Source organism: Schistocerca gregaria, chromosome 2 (genome assembly GCF_023897955.1).
Source record: "Schistocerca gregaria isolate iqSchGreg1 chromosome 2, iqSchGreg1.2, whole genome shotgun sequence".
Lineage (NCBI taxonomy): Eukaryota > Metazoa > Arthropoda > Insecta > Orthoptera > Acrididae > Schistocerca > Schistocerca gregaria.
In genome coordinates this window covers 819,983,012-820,007,043 of record NC_064921.1, presented here as the reverse complement: position 1 = coordinate 820,007,043, position 24,032 = coordinate 819,983,012, and the positions used below count along the sequence as shown (strand labels likewise).

Sequence of the window (24,032 nt, the reverse complement as noted above, 5' to 3'; positions counted from 1 at the left end):
TGAATGTTTAGAGTTGTGTCTATTATTCTTCTCAACAAATTCGACGTACCGGAAGCTGTTAGGCTGATTGTGCGATAGCTCGCACAATTACTTGACGTTATCTTCAGAATTACGTGGATGACAATCGAAAATCTAATTGTACGTTTCGAGATATACAGATCCTACCCATCAACTTTAATAGTAGATTCGTTGTCACGTTCCCCAATAATATCAGAAATTATGAAGTAATACTATCTATCGGCTCTGCCTTATTCGACCACAAGTCTTCCAAAGCTCAAACTCTGTTACTGATCCCCTATATCTTCCATTTCAACTGACATTCCTCAGGTCACCAGAGAAGTCCTCCATCTCGTAGAGTCCTTCGATGTACTGTTGCCACGTGTCAGCTCTTTCGTCTGCCCTTTACAGTAGAATTCCCATTGCACTCAATGCTGACGCCCCTACTTTAAATCTTTCCACTTTTCTGAGCGCTAAGTCAGCACTTCCGACAACCATTTCTTTTTCGATTTCTTCGCATTTTTCCTGTGGCTATTTCACCTTAGCTTCCCTCCAGTTCCTATTTATTGCTTTCCTAAGTGAAAAATTCCTTTATTCCTGTGTCTCCGGGAACAGTTTTGTACTAGTACTTTCGTCGATGAAATAAAGTATTTCTTCATTTACCGAAAGTTTCTTCGCAGTAACACTAGGAAACGATATGAGATAGAAAACGCACAGTGTGTAGTAAGGTGTTTGAAAGGAACTTGTGGGCTTGGAAGTGCTATGCATCTGCGAAGTAAATCTTACAGAATACACCAGTGTGAGTACTGCTCCAGGGTTTGCAGCCCTTATCACGTAAACGTGACAGCGGACGTCGATCGAACTCTGAGACCTGTTGACAGTATGAGCAGGTCGATATAGCCGGTGCGGAAGTGTAACATATGCTCAGAGAGTTTAAGTGGCAATTTTTTGAAGAAAAAAGATTTGAATTCGAGAAACCCTGTTGGGCAAATTTGGAGAACCAGCATTCGATGGACAAACGGCCCAGTTGTGTCTCGTGTAAGTGCAGTAGACACAGTGAGAGTAAAAGGAGAGAGATTATGGCCTGTACTATGGATTGTAGAGAGCCATTGTTCCCTCGCTCAACACGCGGGTCATTTTGGCCGGAAATCCACTAATATTGGTAGCAAGCACCGTCCGCCACTACCCGTACGGTGGCTTATAGTGTCTACATGTTGATGTACGTATAAAAAGTATGGTTCAAATAGCTCTAAGTACTATGGGACATAACGTCTGAGGGCATCAGTCCCCTAAACTTAGAACTACTTAAACCTAACTGACCTAAGGACATAGCACAGATCCATGCCCGAGGCAGGATTCGAACCTGCGAGCGTAGCAGTCGCGTGGTTCCGGACTGAAGCGCCTAGAACCGCTCGGTCACCGCGGCCGTGTACAAAAAGTATGTCACGGTCTACGCAAACCAGAACGAGAATACCGTCATAATAACATAGTTATTCAAAATGATCTAGACACTTTCAAGTGGTTATAAAACATGTTTGTTTCGTTGTAAGGTATTATATGATTATATAGACTGAGTGAAAAAGGACTTTACAACTTCGGAATGGTATAGAAATTTATCGAGAACTTACGACATCGGTATGTATGTCATTTCGTAGCAACCAACCTCAAGGTGCACATAAACCTGTCAAGTGTCTTCGATGTGACTACCATTTGTCATGCGGCAAACATCCCATGCTAATCAATTTCTTCCCACGCTCGTTGCAGCAAATCAGGCGTATCTTGTGCAACGACAGCAAAGATTCTATTTTTCACGTCGGTTAAAGTGTTTGGCAGGGGAGGAACATACGAACAGTTGTTGCAGTGTTAGTTTCATGAAACCAAAACACAACAGGCACGCTCCGTACCAGTGAAAGCAGCCATTTTATCTTTGCACTACGCTGAAGCTCATGGTGCCAGAATGGGGCTGATATGAAACAGCGCACACTCCGCTGCAGAGTGAAAATCTAATTCTGGAAACATCCCCCAGGCTGTGGCTAAGCCATGTCTCCGCAATATCCTTTCTTCCAGAAGTGTTGGTTTCTGCAAGGTTCGCACGAGAGCTTCTGTGATGTTTGGAAGATAGGAGATGAGGTACTGGCAGAATTGAAGCTGAGATGACGGGTCGTGAGTCGTGCTTGGGTAGCTCAGTTGGAAGAGCACTTGCCCGCGAAAGGCAAAGGTCCCGAGTTCGAGTCTCGGTTCCTTGAGTTGATGTTTCCATACATGTAGTCATATTGTAAGTGTTTAGATAATTTTGACTAACCCTGTATACAGGTAAGAAGTATCGGGCTTTCGTGCAACGCTTTAATTTGTACAGCTAGCATGTCGACTAAATTGACTATGATTCTGTGATGCTCACTCAACCCTCCCCCAAGGAAGTATAAATCACGGTTGGTTGTAGCCGAAGAAAGCTGGCGTGCTGCAGAGTCCCTGAAGCGATGTGTGAAGTATTTCAAATATGGTAGTGACGTCAACATTTTTTTTCGTAACGTACAGAAGGTAGAAAAGAAAACCGGGAACTTATCGGTAAAGTTAAGGGGTCAGAGAAACAGTTCTGGCGTTGCGATTAAGAATGGAAGCAGGACAATAAAAATCAGAACATCCTCATAGGATTTGTCGACCCTGCAATAGCTCTCGACGTTGTAAATGATGCAAAATGTTATGATTTTTTTAGAAAAAATAGAAGAAAACTCTGCAGAAAGATGCAAAATGTACATAATTAGCAAACCTGGCAATGATTTTCAATTGCTAAATATGTATAGCAATTATATCCTCCTTCCTCCTTCCGTCTGTCCATCTCTTCCTCCGCCTCCTTCTGACCTTGAGTCTTGCTTATTGTTATTACAGATCCAGTTTCCGTAATAGTTTTACTTGGTGATTAGTGTATGCTGGGACAGCAGCTCAGCAAGTTGTATGTTTTAATTGTATGGTATTTTACTTGTGACATGCTGATGATCCTCGCCACATTTTATTACAATGTAATACATCGCTATGTGACTTTTAGTGTGCTTATACATGTAATAATGTTACAATATCCTATAATGACAGCACAGATCTGTCTAAACCGATAACAGTAATAAAAGAAATTACTAGCAGCGATCTTGGCACACCTGATTCTTCCAGAATAATATAACTTTCAGATCGCCTCCAACGACTGACGCGATGTATGATTAAGTGCAATCATACGAGTGTTTCAACATGTTAATGTGACACTACGTTCCGGATGAGATTCCATTATGGTGAAAGAATGCGTATGTGGTACATGCGTGATAGTGCACTGGTAAACTTTCATGTGGTTGTAGCACCACTCATCGACAACAACTCTATCGGTTGTTTGCAGGCCGCTGTGGCCGTGCGGTTCTAGGCGCTTCAGTCTGGAACCGGGTGACCGCTACGGTCGCAGGTTCGAATCCTGCCTAGGGCATGGATGTATGTGATGTCCTTAGGTTAGTTACGTTTAAGTAGTTCTACGTTCTAGGGGACTGATGACCACAGATGTTAAGTCCCATAGTGCTCAGAGCCATTTCTATCGGTTGTTTACCAGCATCATGCCTCCCAGGTCCCCGACTTCAATCAGCTGGAATTTTGTGTGTGTGGATATTTAAAAGCGTTACTGCATTCCAACCCTGTCGATAGTGTCTAACTCTGGGAAGTCATTGTGGATGGTTTCCAACGCATTCGGAAAACGCCTGGGATTTCTGAACATGTACGGCCGTCTATGAGGAGACGTGCTGGAGCCTGTGTTCCCGCGAACGGTGCCCGTGTGAAGCATTTTTTTTGTAATGTGTGTGTTCTCAGGTGCGTATCTGCAGTCTGGATCCTCAGAGAATGTTGTAAAGCGTTAATGTAATAAATTGTATCTGGAAAATCATTAGCCTCCTGATCTATGTTTAATAGGATTATTTGCTTCTTTCATTCTCCTCTCGTCGTCTGTTTAGTTTGTGCTTATACCAGTCAAGCACGATGCATAAAGTGCATGACTAGCTCGTCATGTGAAGGTACTTAGATGCCACCTCGCACCACCATCCACACCGAAAACAAGTAGTGTCCAACACTGTCTTCACGTGCCTTCCGCACAAATGGGAATAACAGCTGGAAATCTGAGTTGGGTTTCTTAAAAAAGACAATGAAGGCCATATCCATGGCGTTCAAACGCAACAGTAATGATTATCCTAATGATAGGGAAGAGGAACTGCCTTCTCACTCTGTTAGATTACCATTCGTTTCTTGATTTGCTGAACTCGTCACAATTCTACGGAGAAATGGTATACAAAACACATTTTTCAATTAGAACAAACTAAAAGACCATTACCGACGCAAAACGGTCGCACCTGATTACTTCCACACTGCGGAAGTCTATGAAGTGACGTGTGGCGGTGACAGCGTGATTATAGGCGGAGTGCGAAGGATGGTAAAAGAACGTCACACGCGATTAAAAGAAAGTATGAAATCTTCCGTAGCGGAACATCAGAATAACTGTAGCAAACACAGTGATTTCAACAACGCACGTCTGCTGGCCAAGGAAACCAATATACAGAGTAGGAAAGTCAGGAAGTGATTGAGATTTTCAAGAACAAACAACTTCAATAGATAATACTGATAAAGGCTGCGACCTTCATGGCTTCCACGCCTTCAAGGAAGTAAATAGGCAGCCACTGTGCTGGAGGAATACAAACAACGCCCACGACACACAGTATTGCGTTGATGCCTAAGTTCTTAGCGTTCTTCCGTGAGTTGATTAAACGAGACAGATATTCATAACAGAGACTTTGTCAGCATCAGTATAATCTGCTTCATTATTTACAACAATCTGCCAACGCCAGTGTAACTTTTCGATCCTGCGACTATAGAAATCACGCGGTTTTGAGGCGAAGAACTCGTCAAGCCATGTTCGGAGTGCGTCGTCATCCGGAAAGAAAGTTCCTCGAAGGATTTTCGACAGAGAACGGAAAAGGTGAAAATCTACGGGCGCTAGATCAGGTGAATAAGGTGGGTTAGAAATGACTCCCTAAATCAACTCCAGTACAGTCTTCTGCCAGTCTAATAGAACGCGGGCGAGCGTCATCGTGGAGTACCGTCGCTTCACGCAGTTTTGCTGGTCATCGTTCTTGCAATGCGTCTGCAGCACTTCTCAGTTATTGACAATAATGACACCAGTTGCAGCACTTCTCAGTTATTGACAATAATGACACCAGTGAGGGTTACACCTCGGGAAGCAATTCGTAGTGCACCGCACCGCCGCTGTTCCACCAGATGCATAACATTACCTTTTCTGGGTGCGTGCAGTTCTTTCTACAGGGAGTTGCTGATCTACATTGGAATGTAGGCACCGTTTCTATCAGTTGAGAGATTCCACCCGCTGATTTTGACTTGGAGCATGCAATACCCATACAGCCAATTTTTGAACCTTTCCATCGCATGCAAATGTCGCACGATGGTGGACTAAACGAAGTTCTCGGGTACACTGACGTCGATCACGGTGGATTAATGTGTTTAAACCGTCTCCATGAAACCCCGAATATCTTCCTAAACGTGGAGAGTCAGTAATGTCGAAACGATCCTCCTTAAAACGAGAAAATTATTTTTTTACCTTTCTCTATCCAGTGGCATTATCCCTATACAGGGCGCAAATATTTCTGGCCACTTCTGCTGCTGCAACCCTTCTATTGAACTCAAATAGAAAAGTAAGTCGGAAACGTTCCGATTTCTCCACTTGGCACTCCGTTTTCTAGCGTCCACAGCTCCACTCACCATCTCCAAATGACAAAATGACAATATGACATTATGTAAACTCAAACAGCAACAGTGAACTACAAACAAAAAAGGCAGTCAATAAAAAAACCTACGGAAACCGGTATACCAACACGCAAAAGAAAAACGTCACAAACTTAAGCACCTACCTATTATTTTGACAAACTTCTTCCGTCTCCTGCTCTACCTGCTTCGGTTTGTATCAAATCACGATGGCGCACCTACAGCACCTGCGAGGAATATTACCCCATAACCCCACTTATTCAGCATAAGGGGAAACCTCCTTTTTATAAGTACTTGATACTCTGCAGTAGATCCTGAAGACGATACCAGTCGAAGGGTTGAAACGCCGATCGTGTACAAGCTTAAATAGTTGCAGCTTAAACTAGATGATTTTACCTTGAATGACATCGGTCACCAAAATCGCAGAGTTACATATCCGGTCGTGTCCATGATTTTAGTGCCATCAATGAATATGGTGTTAGCGAACAGACTCCTGAAGAACCGAGAGGAACAGTCGCCGAAAACTCATGGGTGTGTCTGAATCCTTAGGTCTAGAAAGCGGCATCACTGCCAGGAAATGAGAAACTATATCAAGAGTAATATATTACACTGAGGTGACAAAGTCATGTGATACCTCGTAATTTCGTGTCGGACCAGCTTTTTGGCGGTGTAGTGCAGCAACCTTATGTGGCATCGACTCAAAAGTCGTTCGGAGTTCCATGCAGAAATACTGAACCACATACTTCCTTCGGGTTCTAACCACTCGGCCAAGGTGAATTCGTGAAATAACTGACTCATTATTTATCTTACGATTTCCTGAAGCCTTTTACCCCCAATGGGTCATTAATTGACCTTTAATTATAAGATTTCGTACAGAGGGTGTTATGTTTGTGATAAATCTTCAATGCGCCGTTTCCTTGAATCGGCATACTGCAAGCGATAATACAAAAAATCAAAACGAGGTGAAACCAATATGGCGTATGTCGCATCGACTGACACATCAGTTTGACGTCACTTCCGACAGCGGCTGCTAGTAGGATGAAAACGGGGGTTGCTGGGTAGGGAGCCACGCAGGCTTTCACGTTTACTGCACTGTCTCGCACTTGTCTCCCATCGAGAGTGATTGTTTATAGGCGCAACAAATAATTCTGTATTTTATGGGTGTCAGAATGTAGGAAGAAACAAGTACTTTCTCAAGGTTGTCTCCAATCGTCGTTAAAATATTTGACTTTGTACTGCCGTACTGACCACAATCTGTTGGTTATGACCTGTAGATTAAAACTAAAGAAACTGCAAAAAGGTAGGGAATTTAAGGAGATGGGACCTGGATAAACTAAAAGAACCAGAGGTTGTACAGAGTTTCAGGGAGAGCAAAAGGGAGCAATTGACAGGAATGGGGGAAAGAAATACGGTAAAAGAAGAATGGGTAGCTTTGAGGGATGAAGTAGTGAAGGCAGCAGAGGATCAAGTAGGTAAAAAGACAAGGGCTAGTAGAAATCCTTGGGTAACACAAGAAATATTAAATTTAATTGATGAAAGGAGAAAATATAAAAATGCACTAAATGAAGCAGGCAAAAAGGACTACAGACGCCTCAAAAATGAGATAGACAGGAAGTGCAAAATGGCTAAGCAGGGATGGCTAGAGGACAAATGTAAGGATGTAGAGGCTTATCTCACTAGGGGTAAGACAGATACTGCCTACAGGAAAATTAAAGAGACCTTTGTAGATAAGAGAACCACTTGTATGAACATCAAGAGCTCACATGAAAACCCAGTTCTAAGCAAAGAAGGGAAAGCAGAAAGGTGGAAGGAGTATATAGAGGGTCTATACAAGGACGATGTACTTGAGGACAATATTATACAAATGGAAGAGGATGTAGATGAAGATGAAATGGGAGATACGATGCTGCGTGAAGAGTTTGACAGAGCACTGAAAGACCTGAGTGGAAACAAGGCCCCCGGAGTAGACAACATTCTATTGGAACTACTGGCGGCCTTGGGAGAGCCAGTCCTGACAAAACTGTACCATCTGGTGAGCAAGATGTATGAGACAGGCGAAATACCCTCAGACGTCAAGAAGAATATAATAATTCCAATCCCAAAGAAAGTAGGTGTGGTCAGATGTGAAAATTACCGAACTATCACTTTAATAAGTCACAGCTGCAAAATACTAACGCGAATTCTTTACAGACGAATGGAAAAACTGGTAGAAGCCGACCTCGGAGAAGATCATTTTGGATTCCGTAGAAATATTGGAACACGTGAGGCAATACTGTCCCTACGACTTATCTTAGAAGCTAGATTAAGGAAGGGCAAACCTACGTTTCTAGCATTTGTAGACTTAGAGAAATCTTTCGACAATGCTGATTGGAATACTCTCTTTCAAATTTTGAAGGTGGTAGGGGTAAAATACAGGGAGCGAAAGGCTATTTACAATTTGTACAGAAACCAGATGGCAGTTATAAGAGTCGAGGGACAAGACAGGGAAGCAGTGGTTGGGAAGGGAGTGAGACAGAGTTCTAGCCTCTCCCCGATGTTATTCAATCTGTATATTGAGCAAGCAGTGAAGGAAACAAAAGAAAAATTCGGAGTAGGTATTACAATCCATGGAGAAGAAATAAAAATGTTGAGGTTCGCCGATGACATCGTAATTCTGTCAGAGACAGCAAAGGACTTGGAAGAGCAGTGGAATGGAATGGATAGTGTCTTGAAAGGAGTATATAAGATGAACATCAACAAAAGCAAAACGAGGATAATGGAATGTAGTCGAATTAAGTCGAGTGATGCTGAGGGAATTGGATTAGGAAATGAGACACTTAAAGTAGTAAAGGATTTTTTCTATTTGGGGAGCAAAATAACTGATGATGGTCGAAGTAGAGAGGATATAAAATGTAGACTGGCAATGGCAAGGAAAGCATTTCTGAAGAAGAGAAATTTGTTAACATCGAGTATAGATTTAAGTGTCAGGAAGTCATTTCTGAAAGCATTTGTATGGAGTGTAGCCATGTATGGAAGTCAAACATGGACGATAAATAGTTGGAATAAGAAGAGAATAGAAGGTTTCGAAATGTGGTGCTACAGAAGAATGGTGAAGATTAGATGGGTAGATAACATAACTAATGTTGAAGTATTGAATGGGATTGGGGAGAAGAGAAGTTTGTGGCACAACTTGACTAGAAGAAGGGATCGGTTGGTAGGACATGTTCGGAGGCATCAAGGGATCACCAATTTAGTATTTGAGGGCAGCGTGGAGGGTAAAAATCGTAGAGGGAGACCAAGGGATGACTACACTAAGCAGATTCAGAAGGATGTAGGATGCAGTAGGTACTGGGAGATGAAGAAGCTTGCACAGGATAGAGTAGCATGGAGAGCTGCATCAAACCAGTCTCAGGACTGAAGACCACAACAACAACAACAACAAGAACAACTGTCGTAATGAGTTTGCACTTGTCTTTGAAGCAAAATATATACCGGAATCGGAAGTTGCTGGAAAGGGCTAACATGTAGAATGATAGGGTGTAATCGTTGATGTGCAAAGATATAAAGCGACTTTAAGGCACCTTTTCGAATAAAGTTCAGCTATCAGGAAATACGTACATTGCTCCTAAATTGAATCCTGAAGTTCTTGCAAACTTATTCAATTCGCACGAAGCTAATAATTTCTCCTATCCATTCCAGAATCACCTGTGGTCAGCATCCTGCGAAACTTTCTCCCTCACACTTCGTTAAAGGTAACTTGGCAGACCTCAGTCCACACTGTCGTTAACGTCATGATTGCGCTATCCAGGCCACACCTTCGTTCTGCGCCGGTGATAGAACGTCTGCCGGGACAGAAGATGGGTCTTCAGGCAATTCCAACTGGCAATCCCATCCGAGGGCAAGTATAAGGGAGTCGATCCCCGCTGCAGAAGTAATTAGGAAATTGTCAGATGGTGGAGGAGACTGTCTACAGGACTGGTCTGGAAAGTGTAGGAGCTAGTCTTACTCTACAATGATGGACTGATTCTAATAGTTTCAGAGCTGATCGTGTTGCTTAGCCGTAAACTTGACAACCATAATCAAGTCGGGACGCGATCGGGGACAGAGGCATTTTGTTGTAACACTGGCAGAAATACTACACACTTACGAGTAACTGCGCCGAATCATATTACCTGTGGCTGCAATACAACCTAAATCAATGAACATTTATCTTGAAAATGTTTATGATGTGAGTACTGCATGAAGTAACGTCTAACGTTCTCCGTTTGTCTCCGTAATGACCCACGATTTGTTTTAACATTTCGCTCTGTACGTACTCTGTCACGGCATTTGTTACTAACAACAAAATTCGGCTGTAGATGAAGTGCATTACAGTACAGAAACAATTTCAGGTTTGGTTTAGTATCCTGGTTTAGGGCTCAGGGCGAAGTTATACTTTTCAGAAAAAAAAATTCTTTAAAAGCGCCTACAGACTAAACTGATTCAAATCCACATATGAAGCATACGTTTTCCATGAATTACCTAAGTATCCACATTCTGTTACTGGAGATCAATTTTAGCATGACAGGTAACAACGTTCCTCATTAATACTTCCATATTTACATTAGGTAAAAAACTTATTGTCTGCCATTTATCAATTTACTCATACGAGTGTTAAGCAGGCGGCAGTGCACATGGAACTGTTACGTAGCAGCCCGCATCTCGTGGTCGTGCGGTAGCGTTCTCGCTTCCCACGCCCGGGTTCCCGGGTTCGATTCCCTCGGGGTCAGGGATTTTCTCTGCCTCGTGATGGCTGGGTGTTGTGTGATGTCCTTAGGTTAGTTAGGTATAAGTAGTTCTAAGTTCTAGGGGACTGATGACCATAGATGTTAAGTCCCGTAGTGTTCAGAGCCATTTGAACCATTTTGTTACGTAGCATCCACCTTTACAGTCAGCAACTACTTTCTAAACAAAGTCCTTCCTGCTAAGTTTGTAAGATCTTCACTTCTGTCTTTTATCCTAAATAGTGTACAGCACGCCATCACTAATGATAGTTGTTCGTAAATTCTCACCAGAGAATTTCTGACAGCGACGTCTATGTTATTCGAAACACACCTCATTTATCTAAATATGAGAATCAACTGTTTACATTATTTGTCACACACGATGTGATCGTTTATAAAGACACTGATAATTTAAGTTTACAACAGCCCTTTATGGGGTAAATAACGTTGTTCCTATAGCTAACACCCCAACCAAAAGACGGTGAAAGTAGTAGTGTACGAGGAAAATGAAAACAAGCAGTGCCTTACCTGTATTCGCTCCTTCAGTTCGAGCACATTAGGCCTCGGTTTTTTCTTCTCTTCTGGAAAAGAAAGGAAAACCATCACGAACAGGCAGACATTCAAACAATACATTTGATTCATACGTATCCTCTTACGTGAATACGCACAGGCCTCTGGGATCGTTGTACAGTACGGCTTTCATCTACATCTATAGGGATACTCTGCAAATCACATTGAAGTGCCTGGCAGAGGGTTCATCTCGTACAGCGCGAAGAAAAATGAACACCTATATCTTTCGGTACGAGCTCTGAATTCCCTTATTTTATTATGATGATCGTTTCTTCTTATGCATGTCGGTGTCAACAAAATATTTTCGTATTCAGAGAAAACTCGTGATCAAAATTTCATGAGAAGATTCTGCCGCAACAAAAAACGTCTTTGTTTTAATGATGTCCACCCCAAATCGTGTATCATTTCAGTGACACATTCTCCACTATTTAGCGATAATACAAAAGGTGCTGCCCTTCTTCGAACTTTCTCGATGGTCAATCCCATCTGGTAAGGAGCCCACACTGCGAAGCAGTATTCTAAAAGACGACGGAGCAGCGTAGTGTAGGCAGTTTCTTTAGTAGATATGTTACATTATCCAAGCGTGGTGCCAATAAAACGCAGTGTTTGGTTAGCCTTCCCCACAACATATTTTACGTGTTCCTTCCAATTTAAGTTGTTGTTAATTATAATTGCTAGGTATTTAGTTGAATTTGCGGCCTTTACATTTGATTGCTTCATCGTATAACAGACGTTTAACTGATTCTTTTTAGTACTGATGTGGATGACCTCACACTTTTCGTTATTTATGGTCAATTGCCAATTTTTGCACCATAGAGATATCTTTATCTTCTGTTGACGTTACTAGACGATAAATGACAGTATCATATGCTAACAACCTAAGACTGCTGCTCAGTTTCTGCCCTAAATCATTTAATACATAAGGAACAGCAAAGGGCATATAACACTACCTTCGGGAACGCCAGAAATCACATCAGTTTCACTCGATGACTTTCCGTCTGTTAGTACGAGCTGTGACTTTCGTTCGCAGTTTTCGCGCGGGGTCCTGTTCTGCGCTGCTACGCCTGCCGCCGCCTTCGTGAGGTTGCCTTTTAGTACGTTTTACGCAATATCATGCCTTCTTGACGGAGGTTTTTTGGTAGAATAATTTCTGATATTTTAACATGACCTGATGATGCCCTATCCGGGCGAAACGCGTCATTCGTATGTCAATAAGGAACGTTCTGCAACTTACGACTGGTTTTAAATTGTAAATGAAAGGGTGATATCCTTGCAGCGTACCACTATTTCATGGGTAAGTGACCTAAAGCGTACGTGCAAAAATAATCGCGTTTGGAGCCTTAAGACAGTTTTCTTGAAGACGCGGTGGTCTATGTGGCCACTGTGTCAGTTGCTACTTTGCACTTATAAAAGGTATTTGAAATCTTTCTTTGTAGTTACTACAAATACCTAAGTAGTTTACCATATGCGTGTTTATTTTGCCCCAAATATCTCGCTTTATCCATTTAAAACATCGTCAGAGTTAAAATTTTTATCTGACCCACAAAGACTTATTTGGTGTTCAGCAGCAACTGAGGAACATACTAATAAGATTTAGAAATCAGCTTCAGTTGTAAATGATATTTTATTAGCACCATTGGTTTCGAAGCCTAGTGCTCCATCATCGGGTGCCTCACATCATAAAGCCATTGGTGTGAGACGGGCATTACGCATAGCTCTTGTATATGTGACATTAGGATGTGCCGGAACTGCCAAAGAAGCGTCCGTCTCACCAGACAAAGGAAAATCATATGCATCTCCTGATAATGGAGCAACAGTCTCCGAAACTGCTCACGTAAATACATCATTTACAACTGAAGCGGATCTTCCAACCTTATCAATTTTCGTTCAATTTCCGCTTACATGGGGAAGTGTCGTCTGCTTGCACATTTTCTAGGTTTTCCTGAGCTTATCACTAATATTTTTATACTAATTTCACATCACTTGACGTAAAATCGAAAAAATATTTCACCTCTAGAATTTTACGTCAAGAACTGTCTAGTGCCATGCACACACGTGAAAGCAGGATAAAAACATCAACACCAAACTCAGGAAAACCTGAAAAGTGCGCAAGAAGACACTTCTGGATGGAAGCTGTAATCATTCAAATATGCTAAAACTGACGATATTTTAAACGAATAGAGAAAAATCCGTATAGTATAATACATAACCTACGAATTGTTTTTAGTAGTTACAAAAACTGGTTTCAAAGATCTTTAACAGCTCAAGACCGTGTTCATGACAGCTAAGATTGAATTTATGGACATTTCTATATTTCTAAAGTTGGATTAGTTACTCTTAAGAAAATTTCGGGACAATAGGTGTGTTACGAAGGTGCTGATAGTTTGTCTACTGTTTAAAAAGCGCTTTTAAGATGGTTTTCAAAGTCAGAGTAGTACCATCTTAAGGGAATAAGCGTAGGAATGAAGATGCAGGATCCTCCATCATCCTTCTAGGCAAGCTCCTAGTGCAGGTGGTTGATTAGTTAGATTTATGTTCCATGGATAATTTTGCACGATAGATCGTAATTATGTTGCACGTGTTATTTTACATTCACATCGAAAATTAATTTGTACATTTGTTTACCATCTGAACATTTCTAAGCTTTTTTATCTTGAGACCTGTTCTGAAGCGTCAGGTGTGTGTGTCCTTTGGATGACTGGTGAGTGCTTGTACATTGTAGTGTTGGGTTTGTATGAGGGTTACTCCAAAAGAAATGCACACTATTTTTGTAAAAATACAGTTTTCATTATGCATGTGTGAAAGTTTTGCAGTGTGTAGATACATCCTTACCGCTTGTTTTCAAATTTAGTTCAACCTATTCCCGTGAGTGGCGCCGTCACAGCACGTCTTCAAGATGGCTGCCACACTTGACGTTCGTCAGAAGCAACGTGCTGTCATAGAATTCCTGTGTGTGAAAACGAGACATCCACAAGAGGTTGAAAAAGTGTATGGAGATGCTGCTGTCGATCGCAGTACAGTTATTCGGTGGGCAAGCAGTTTACGTGATGAAAGCGAGCACGGCAATATTGAGGATTGTCCTCACAGTGGCAGGCCTCATACTGCACACACTATAGACAGTGTGCAGAGACTTAACGAATTGGTGACTGCTGACAGACGCATCACAGTGAACGAATTGTCACGTTACGTTGAGATAGCGGAAGGAAGTGTTTGCAGAATACTGAAAGTGTTGGTGCTAAAAAAGGTTTGTGCCAGGTGGGTTCCCAGAATGTTGATAGTGGCTCACAAAGAAGCAAGAAAAACGCTATGCAGCGAACTTTTGGAACAGTACAAGAATGGTGGGGATGAATTTCTTGGAAGAATTGTGACAGGTGATGAAACATGGTTGCATAGTTTTCCACCACAGTCAACGAGGCAATCAATGGAGTGGCATCATGCAAATTCACCCAAGAAAAAAAATTCAAAACCACAACTTCTGCTGGAAAAGTTATGGCTACGGTGTTTTTCGATTCCGAAGTACTCTTGCTTGTGGACATCATGCCAAGTGGAACCACCATAAATTCTGATGCATATGTGACTTCAAGCTCGACTGAGTCGTATTCGACCACATCGCCAAAAACAGGATGTTTTGCTGTTGCACGACAATGTACGGCCACATGTCAGTCAAAAAGCCATGGAAGCGATCACAAAACTCGGATGGACAACACTGAAACACCCGTCTTACAGTCCTGACCTGGCTCCATGTGACTACAATCTCTTTGGGAAACTGAAAGACTCTCTTCGTGGAACAAGGTTTGAAGATGGTGACTCCCTTGTGCACCCTGCCAAACAGTGGCTCCAACAGGTAGGCCCAGAATTTTACCGTGCGGATATACAGGCGATGGTTCCAAGATGGCGTAAGGCAGTTGAGAGGGCTGGAAATGATATGGAGAAATGAAAATATTGTTCCTAAAGGAGGTATCTACACACTGTAAAACTTTTCAACGTGTAGAATAAAAAATCGATTTAAAAAAGAATTTGCATTTCTATTGGAGTGACCCTCGCACTATGAATGAGGGAAAAGGGAGAGGGTGAAACCTGGTGACAACACACAGCCTACTCCTCGCGAATAGCACCAAGGGGGCAAACGGGCTTAACTTCTCCATCGAGTGGAGAAGTTCATCAGATGCTTTCACTTCATACTACGCTGTTCAGAGGTTTGGAATTTAATGAAGGACATGGTCGTGATCTTTACGCCATCAGCTCTCTTCCTGTTGTCGGCCAAATACTGATGGGGATCTTTTGACCCACCAGGATTCGAACCCGCTTACTTCCGAGTTCAGCGGCACCATACAAGCGTGTGTTATCGACCTCGGCCACGGAGGAAGCTATCAGAGGGTGAATAAGATATGGAAACGTCAAAAACACAACACATTATGATGCCTAATACGGTGTAGGAAAACCGTTGGACTTCGAGACAGTTTGCAGTCGTCTCTGAACGAGATCAAGCACCATTCTCTCGAAATTAGACCACAAATGATAATATTCAGATCTACCGGCTGTGGTGACCAGGGGAGATGCGAAAATTCAATCTCGTGGTCACGAAGCCAGTCATGACTAGTTTCTCCAATCAGCTTCTTATACGGCGGAAGCGGTAGTAATGAAGAAGGTCATTATGTTCTCGGTAACCTAGAATTGCAAAAGGAGCTAATTATCTTGGTCGCAAAGAGCATTCTTGATGCCACAGAGAGCGGAAAATTGGGACAATCCCAGTAGTAAACTGGTCATAGACATAGCCCGCGAAATATCGGTATGCTCTCGACGTAATAAGTATATTTTTCTCGTGCGGGTTAAAGCTCGTAAGGGTATTTTATAAAATGAATCTGTGGACCAGCTGGCCAAGGAAGCTGCAACCTCTGGAACCTTAACCTGAATCCAGTGGGAAGAGGAATGGCAAGCATCTGCACCTAAAGACAAATATTATAAATGGAAACAACCACACCTTCCGAGATTACCTTGGATTCACAATATGGCTGTACGCAGAAGAGCCATCTTTAAATTACAAGAATGAGACTCAGTCATGGAAGCTTCCCTCTTCATTTATTCTGCCTTCATCTTGCGACTTCATACAAAGACTCATATGTTGCTGTTGTTCTGATCTTCAGTCACGAGAGTGGTTTGATGCAGCTCTTCATGCTACTATATCCTGTGCAAGCTTCTTCATCTCTCAGTACCTACTGCAACGTAAATCATTCTGAATCTGCTTAGTGTATTCATCTCTTGGTCTCCCTCAACAATTTTTACCCTCCACGCTGCCCTCCAATAGCAAATTGGTGATACTTCGATGCCTCCGAACATGTCCTACCAACCGATCCCTTCTTCTAGTCAAGTTGTGCCACAAACTCCTCTTGTCCCCAATCTTATTCAATACCTCCTCATTAGTTATGTGATCTACCCATCTAATCTTCAGCATTATTCTGTAGCTCCACATTTCGAAAGCTTCTATTCTCTTCTTGTCCAAACTATTTATCGCCCACGGTTCACTTCCATACATGGCTGCACTTCATACAAATACTTTCAGTAACGACTTCCTGACACTTAAATCTATACTCGATGTTAACAAATTTCTCTTCTTCAGAAACGCTTTCCTTGCCATTGCTAGTCTACATTTTAGATCCTCTCTACTTCGATCATCATCAGTTATTTTGCTCCCCGAATAGCAAAACTCCTTTACTACTTTAAGTGTCTCATTTCCTAATCTAATTCCCTCAGCTTCACCCGATTTAATTCGACTACATTCCATTATCCTCGTTTTGCTTTTGTTGATGTTCATCTTATATCCTTATTTCAAGACACTATCCATTTCGTTTAACTGCTCTGCCAAGTCCTTTGCTGTCTCTGACAGAATTACAATGTCATCGGCGAATCACAAAGTTTTTATTTCTTCTCCATGGATTTTAATACCTACTCCAAACTTTTCTTTTGTTTTCTTTACTGCTTGCTCAATATATAGATTCAATAACATCGAGGAGAGGCTACAACCATGTCTTACACCCTTCCCAGCCACTGCTTCCCTTTCATGCCCCTCGACTCTTATAACTGCCATCTGGTTTCTGTACAAATTGTAGATAGCCTTTCGCTCCCTGTATTTTACCCCTGCCACATTTAAAATTTGAAAGAGAGTATTCCAGTCAACATTGTCAAAAGGACTCAGATATTGGGACGTTAATTATCTGATGATCAACATAGGGAAAATTCCTTTCTGTAGCTGGGGCATTTTGGGATTCCACTCCCTTTTAATACCCACATCAAAAATTTTTTGCATCACACCTGTTCCCAGAACTCCTGAAGATAGACGTTGACTGTGGATATTGTATCACAGACACAACTGCTTTGACTGCTCAGAGATGTCACTAAACCCCCCGAAAGATGCAAACAACCAGGCATGATTAGTGCCTATCAGAAGGAGTGGGTCCGACTGCCGATTAGTTCGAGTCATTCCACCAGGAAGGAAGTACACGGCTCGTGTTGTCTGTAGTTCAACCATGCCTAAACTGTCAATACCGCGGTTCGATTGCGTCCGCATTGTTACTTTGTGCCAGGAAGGTCTCTCAGCGAGGGAACTGTCCAGGGGTCTCAGAGTGAACGAAAGCGATGTTGTTCAGATATGGAGGAGATAGAGAGATACAGGAACTGCCTCTCTCCGGCCACCTAAGGGCTACTACTGCAGTGGATGACCGGTACCTATGTATCTTGGCTCGGAGGAACCCTGACAACAACGGCACCATGCTGAATAATGTTTTTCGTGCAGCCACAGGACGTCGTGTTACGACTCAAACTGTGCACAATAGGCTGTATGCAGCGCAACTTCACTCCCAACGTCCATGGCGAGGTCCATGATTGCAACCACGACACCATGCAGCGCGGTACAAACGGGCCCAACAACATGCCGAATGGACCGCTCAGGATTGGTATCATGTTCTCTTCCCCGATGAGTGTCGCATATGCATTCAACCAGACAATCGTCGGAGACGTGTTAGGAGACAACCCGATCGGGATGAACGTCTTAGACACATTGTCCGGCGAGTACAGCAAGGTGGAGGTTCCCTGCTGTTTTGGGGTGGCATTATTTGAGGCCGACGTACGCCAATGGTGGTCACGGAAGGCGCCGTAACGGCTGTACGATACGTGAATGCCACCCTCCGACCGATAGAGCAACTATATCGGCAGCATACTGACGAGACATTCTTCTTCATGGACGACAATTCGCGCTCCCATCGTGCACATCTTGTGTATGACTTCCTTCAGCATAACGACATCGCTTGACTAGAGTGACCAACATGTTGTCAAGAGATGGATCCTATCGAACATACCTGGGATAGACTGAAAAGAGCTGTTTATGGACGACGTGACTCACCAACCACTTTGAGGGATTTACGCCGAATCACCGTTGAAGAGTGGGATAATCTGGACCAACAGTGCCTTCATGAACTTGCGAATAGTACGCTACGACGAATACAGGCATGCATCAATGCAAGAGGACGTGCTACTGGGTATTAGATGTACCGGTGTGTAAAGCAATCTGGACCACTACCTCTGAAAGTCTCACTGTATGGTAGTACAACATGCAATGTGTGGTTTTCATGAGCATTAAAAAGGGCCGAAATGATGTTTATTTTGATCTCTATTCCAATTTTTTGTACAGGTTCCGGATCTCTCGGAACCGAGGTGATGCAAAACTTTTATTGAGTGTGTTGTTAGGCTACTGAAAAGCAAACATCGTGCGATGTTTCGATGTCTCGCAAGCTTGATTTTAAGGCGTCGAATGAAAATTTGACCAACGATATATAAAAAAATTTAATAATTACCATTTTTCCTATAGAACTGATTGCAAGTGTAGTGTATTTTCCAAAGTGTGTGTTGACTAAAATGCTGTGTAGAAGATAGACTTGTATCACAGTTCTTCCACCTGTCCATCTCTAAATAGTGTTATACTGCTGAAGGCCAATTGAAACAAATTTTTTTAAAAACTGTCATGGGTGTTGTGAGCTGTGTGAGGAAGAGCTCTGACGTTTTAGTATACTGTATCACTACTCAGGATGAAACACTAACACTGAATGGAAGATCAGCCAAAATGGTTAAATAATACTTGGCAGTTACGCGACCTTGAGAAGTGTTCATGGGGCCGATGGAATACCAACGTGGCTCCCCAAATCACCGAATCCCATCCATGTTTCACTCGTGGGCCGTACTCACGGCCACAAGTTGGAAACAGTGTGCAACAAGAGTCATCCGACAATTTTATTTTCTTTACAGTGCTCCATAGTCCGAGTTTATGGCTTCGGCGCCACTCTTTTCTGTTATGGGCATTTGCATCACTGTTGAGTGGTTTTGGAAGTCCAGCTCACCCTGCAATGCACTTCTTATGGAGCTCCCTTTGTATTGTTTAGGAGCTGATTTGGTTCGGGAGTGTGACATCCAGTCGCGCAGTGACTTTTGCAGCCGTCATCCAGTTATTTTTCGTCACTATCCTCTTACATGAGACTGTCACGATCAGTGAACACACACACACTTCCGTCTGCGTTGTGACTTATCTGAAGATGTTTCTCCGCTTCTCCTGTACGCAGTGTAAATTTTCGATACGGCGCCTCTTGAAACATCAAACACTGCCGCTATCTTGGTTACGGCAGCACCCACCACAGGAACACGAAAGGTTTGCTGATGTTCTCATTCTCTTAGTTCCCACATAGCGGACTCGCAACTACACAGTACACTGTTCTGCCCGCGACTGACAGTTGCAACGCATTGGGCACACTGCACAGGTGCCGTTCGTGGTCAGATACAAAGGGCACAACCTTCTAGTATCAGTATTTAGGTTAAAGCGTGCGTTTCTTGCGGTGTTTCCATATTTTCGTCCAGACCCTGTAAGATGATCGTAGACATTATACATCTTTCTTACCACACGAGTTTGGCGACAGAAGGTGTACTCAGAACTTCAAGGCCGTCGGCGCACTCATGTTGATGGCGTGGTCCTTGATTTCAGTAACGCATTTGACACCGTACCGCATTGCCGTTTAATGATTATATACGAGCTTACGAGAGCATCGGAGCAGATTTGCAATTGCATTCAAGACTCTCTTTCGGACAGAACTCAACACATCGCTCTTCACGGGATAAATTCGACAGATGTAGAGGTAATATCCGGAGTACCACAGGAAACTGTTTCTGTTTTCAGTACTCATAAATGACCTAGTAGAAAGCGTCGGATGCTGTTTACGGCTATTCGCAGATGAGGCAGTTGTCTATACCAAAGTAGCAACGCCAGAGGATGGTAAGAATTTGCAGAACGACCTGCAGAGAACTGATGAATGGTGCAGGCTCTGGCAGTTGACTGAACGTAAATAAATGTAACATATTGTGCATATACAGGAAAAGAAATCTACTACTGTACAGCTGCACTATTGGTGACTAACAGTTGGAGACAGCGTCTGCCGTAAAATATCTAGGCGTAACTATACAGAGCGATCTTAAGTGGAATGACCAAATCAAACAGATAGTGGGAAAAGCACATACCAGACTCAGATGCATCGGAAGAATCTTAAGGAAATGTAACTTACCCGCGAAAGAAGTGGCTTATCAGGCGCTTGTTCACCCAATTTTCGAGTACTGTTCATCTGTCTGGAGTCCCTATCAGGTAGGACTAACAGAGGAGATAGAGAAGATCCAACGAAGAGCGGCGTGTTTCGTCACGTATAGCTTTACGGAGATGGTAAACAAACTCCGCTGGCAAACGTTACAAGAGAGGCGTTGCGCTTCACGGATAGCCCTTGCAGGAAGAGTTTGACAACATATTGCTTAACCCCCCCCCCCCTTATACATCTCGCGTACTGACTATGAGGAGAAAATTCGAAACATTAGAACCAATACAGAGGCTTACCGACAAGCATTCTTCCCGCGCACTACGCGCGAGTAGAACAGGGTTGGAGAGATCAGATAATAGTACCGAAAGTACCCTCAGCCACACACCATTAGGTGACTTGCGGAGTGTGATGTAGATGTTAATGTAGGGGTCCAAAAATATACAAACTGATAGTCCTGTACCAAAATCAGAAATGGCAGGATGATCAAATCTGATTCAACATGGTTATTTATTAAGTTCCACGCACATATATTTTATTAATTCAACTCCAAATTGTAGTTGTTTCTCAATGATAGTAAAAACAGCGACGAAAAGAGATTACAAAGTGGAAATAACATCAAATGGCATGTTCGGAATAGATATGGAGGAAAAAATTTAATGTAGGATATGCAACACATAACAGCAACAATTAGAGGAGTACCAGTGCTGTAGTGGCGAACAGTTCTTATGCAAAGCAGAGCAACAATCAGACGTCAGCTGTTTACTTCTTGGCAGCTACACACACCGAGATTACAAGGTAGAAGTAAGGCCAATGAGGATGATACTGAAAGCGCTTGCAGTGGGGATGGAAATAATTGACAGATGACGGACCGGTGTTTCAGACTTACCTGGAAGCGTTGACACGGTCTCGCCGGTCACTTCCCTAACACTGGTCTGAGACGCTTCAGCCTCCATGGTCGGCTACTGGCTGGACCGATCACTCGCCGCTACACGCCAACACTGGACAGTAGAGCTCCCTCGCGCACGCCCCCTTGACGTAGCGTCCCTGGCCCTATCTGGGAGCCGACTGGTCAATGAAGCCCGTCCGCCCCGCCGGCGCGACCTCTGCCACACCGCTTATCACCGCCGACAGCGCCTCTCGCGCCGCTTCGCGGCAGCTCGTGACGCTTCGCGCCACCCAATAATATGTCACACGCACGCCAGCGGTGGCGGCTCCCGTGATTGTGACGAGCTGCACCGGCGGTAGCTGGCGTCGCCGTCTTTGCGAACTTCCGTTCTTCTTTGCGAGGAAGTGGTGCAATATTGTGACTTCCACTCGCTGCTGGCGGAGGTAAACCACGAACGAGCTATGACTCAGCAATAGTGTCTGCAGAAATTTATTCAAGATGCGGCAAGTTTCTAAGACTCCCATCATTACTATTACTGTATCCGTGGTTCTGAAGAAGTTTCGTGTCCCTAACATTAAATTTGAGGGGTAGACACAAAACGTGTTGTATGTCAAAAGTGTGACAGTTGTCCACACGATATTTTTCTTCATTTCATGTATTTCCACTCTGACGAGTGTTGATCAACAGTAATTCTGCCACTTATTTTTGTTGATACTCAACACAAATTTCTCCTTTTTTCCCCAGTTTCAGAGTCTTAATATCTAGAGTCAGCTTAACGTTGTTGGCATATGAATGGAATAACTTTAGAGATTATAATAACATTAATAAATTAAACATTAATTTCGGGTAAAAGTACACAGTTAAGTATAAAATGCCGATATCTTCTAAAGCTTTTATTGTAATTTATCCATCTACACCAATCTGTCGTACAGGATATCCCAGGAGGAATGGACAGTATTCAGGGATATGACAGGAACGATGATTTGAAACAAAAAAGTCTACTAACTTCTACATATACATCTTCATATACATGAATACTCTGACAATCACATTTAAGTGCCTGGCAGATGAGTCATAGAACCACCTTCACGATTCTCTATTATTCTTATCTCGTATAGCGCGCGGAAAGAGCGAACACCTATATCTTTTTCACCTTTAATACCGTGAAATAAAACTCTTCTACTGCAAGTTCCTTGCTTAGCAGCTTTTAGCAGGAGGCAGTGTGGTTCAAAACAAGAAAAAATTGTCTAGTGAAGATGCTCTCTTAAATGGATGCCTTGAGAGCCAAGAACACCTATACAGTAGGAGACATGTGTTTTACTGTAACGAGTAAGTGCTCCTGACACTAAAGTTATGCACTTTACAGTCGATGTTTACTGGACAGTTTTTACTTGTCCATGCTACCATCTCTCCAAACACGGAAAACAGAGAGCGTGAAGTCGAAGAAAAAAGAGGCTTGTTTCACAGTATCGAAGAAGAGGAAGTGTTCATGGCTTATAAGCTATGCATTTTAGAGCTCATGTTACTAGACTTTTTGCTTCGAATGTTCTTCCCTATCACATCCCCGAATATTGAGCATTCTTCCCGGGACATCCTGTCTACTAATCATTCTAATAATAAACGCATTTCTATTCCTAAAACAGACACGATTACAGCTAAAATACAAAAATCGTTAACTACGTATTCCTACCTGCAGGGGTGGATGGATACCAGTACGTATTAAGTCGGGATGGTGTTTCTAGAGGGAGGGCATCTGCCCTCTCTTGGCACACCGTCTTCCTTGCTGACATCTTTGCATGAATGATGACAGATTAGCTGGGAAATGTGTGCACAAACAAATCGCGTACGATAACAAGGCATAGGAGATGAAGGGTGGAGTTTTGGAATAATATTTGTCCGAGTAAAATACTCTCGAAATACTAGGAACATCTGATATTGGACTGTAAGGAGTACTCAGGATCAGATATAGACCCAGATTACAACTGGGTAATGATGAAGGGCAGACTGTAGTTCAAGAGAAAGGTCCAGTAGAATCAATGTCGAAAGAACTGGGGTACTGAAGTACTAAGGAAAATTAGGTGCTTTTGAACATCTCTAAGGCTGTAGATACTGCGATGATGAATACAACATCAGTTGAAGGGGAATGGACATATGTAAATAGGGGAATGATACGAGTTGGACAAACATAGATAAAACAAAGGTAACTGCGAAGAAACCTTGGGTAACAGCAATACTTCAATCGATCGACGAAAGAAGGGAGCACAGCAAAGTTCAGAGAAAAACAGCAATATCAATCAGTTAGGAACGAAATAGAAAGGAAATACATTGAGGTCAAGGCGATATGACTGCGGGAAAACGCAAGGAAATGGAACAAGAAATGTTCGTCGGCTGGACTGAGTTAGTATATAAAAAAGTCTAAACAAA

At 42.8% G+C, this 24,032-nt stretch overlaps 1 protein-coding gene across 1 annotated transcript in view; it reads right to left on the bottom strand.

The window, feature by feature from the left end:
* Positions 1-21,796, bottom strand: part of LOC126335154 (sterol O-acyltransferase 2) — a 176,275-nt gene extending 154,479 nt beyond the window's left edge. Inside the window, exons 1-2 of the mRNA XM_049998127.1 lie at positions 21,609-21,796; positions 11,061-11,113 (exon numbers count right to left, since the gene is read on the bottom strand). Of these exons, the coding sequence (XP_049854084.1) occupies positions 11,061-11,113; positions 21,609-21,675 (120 nt within the window). The 5' untranslated portion in view covers positions 21,676-21,796. The remainder of the gene's footprint in view (positions 1-11,060; positions 11,114-21,608) is intronic.
* Between the last annotated feature and the right edge of the window lie 2,236 nt (positions 21,797-24,032).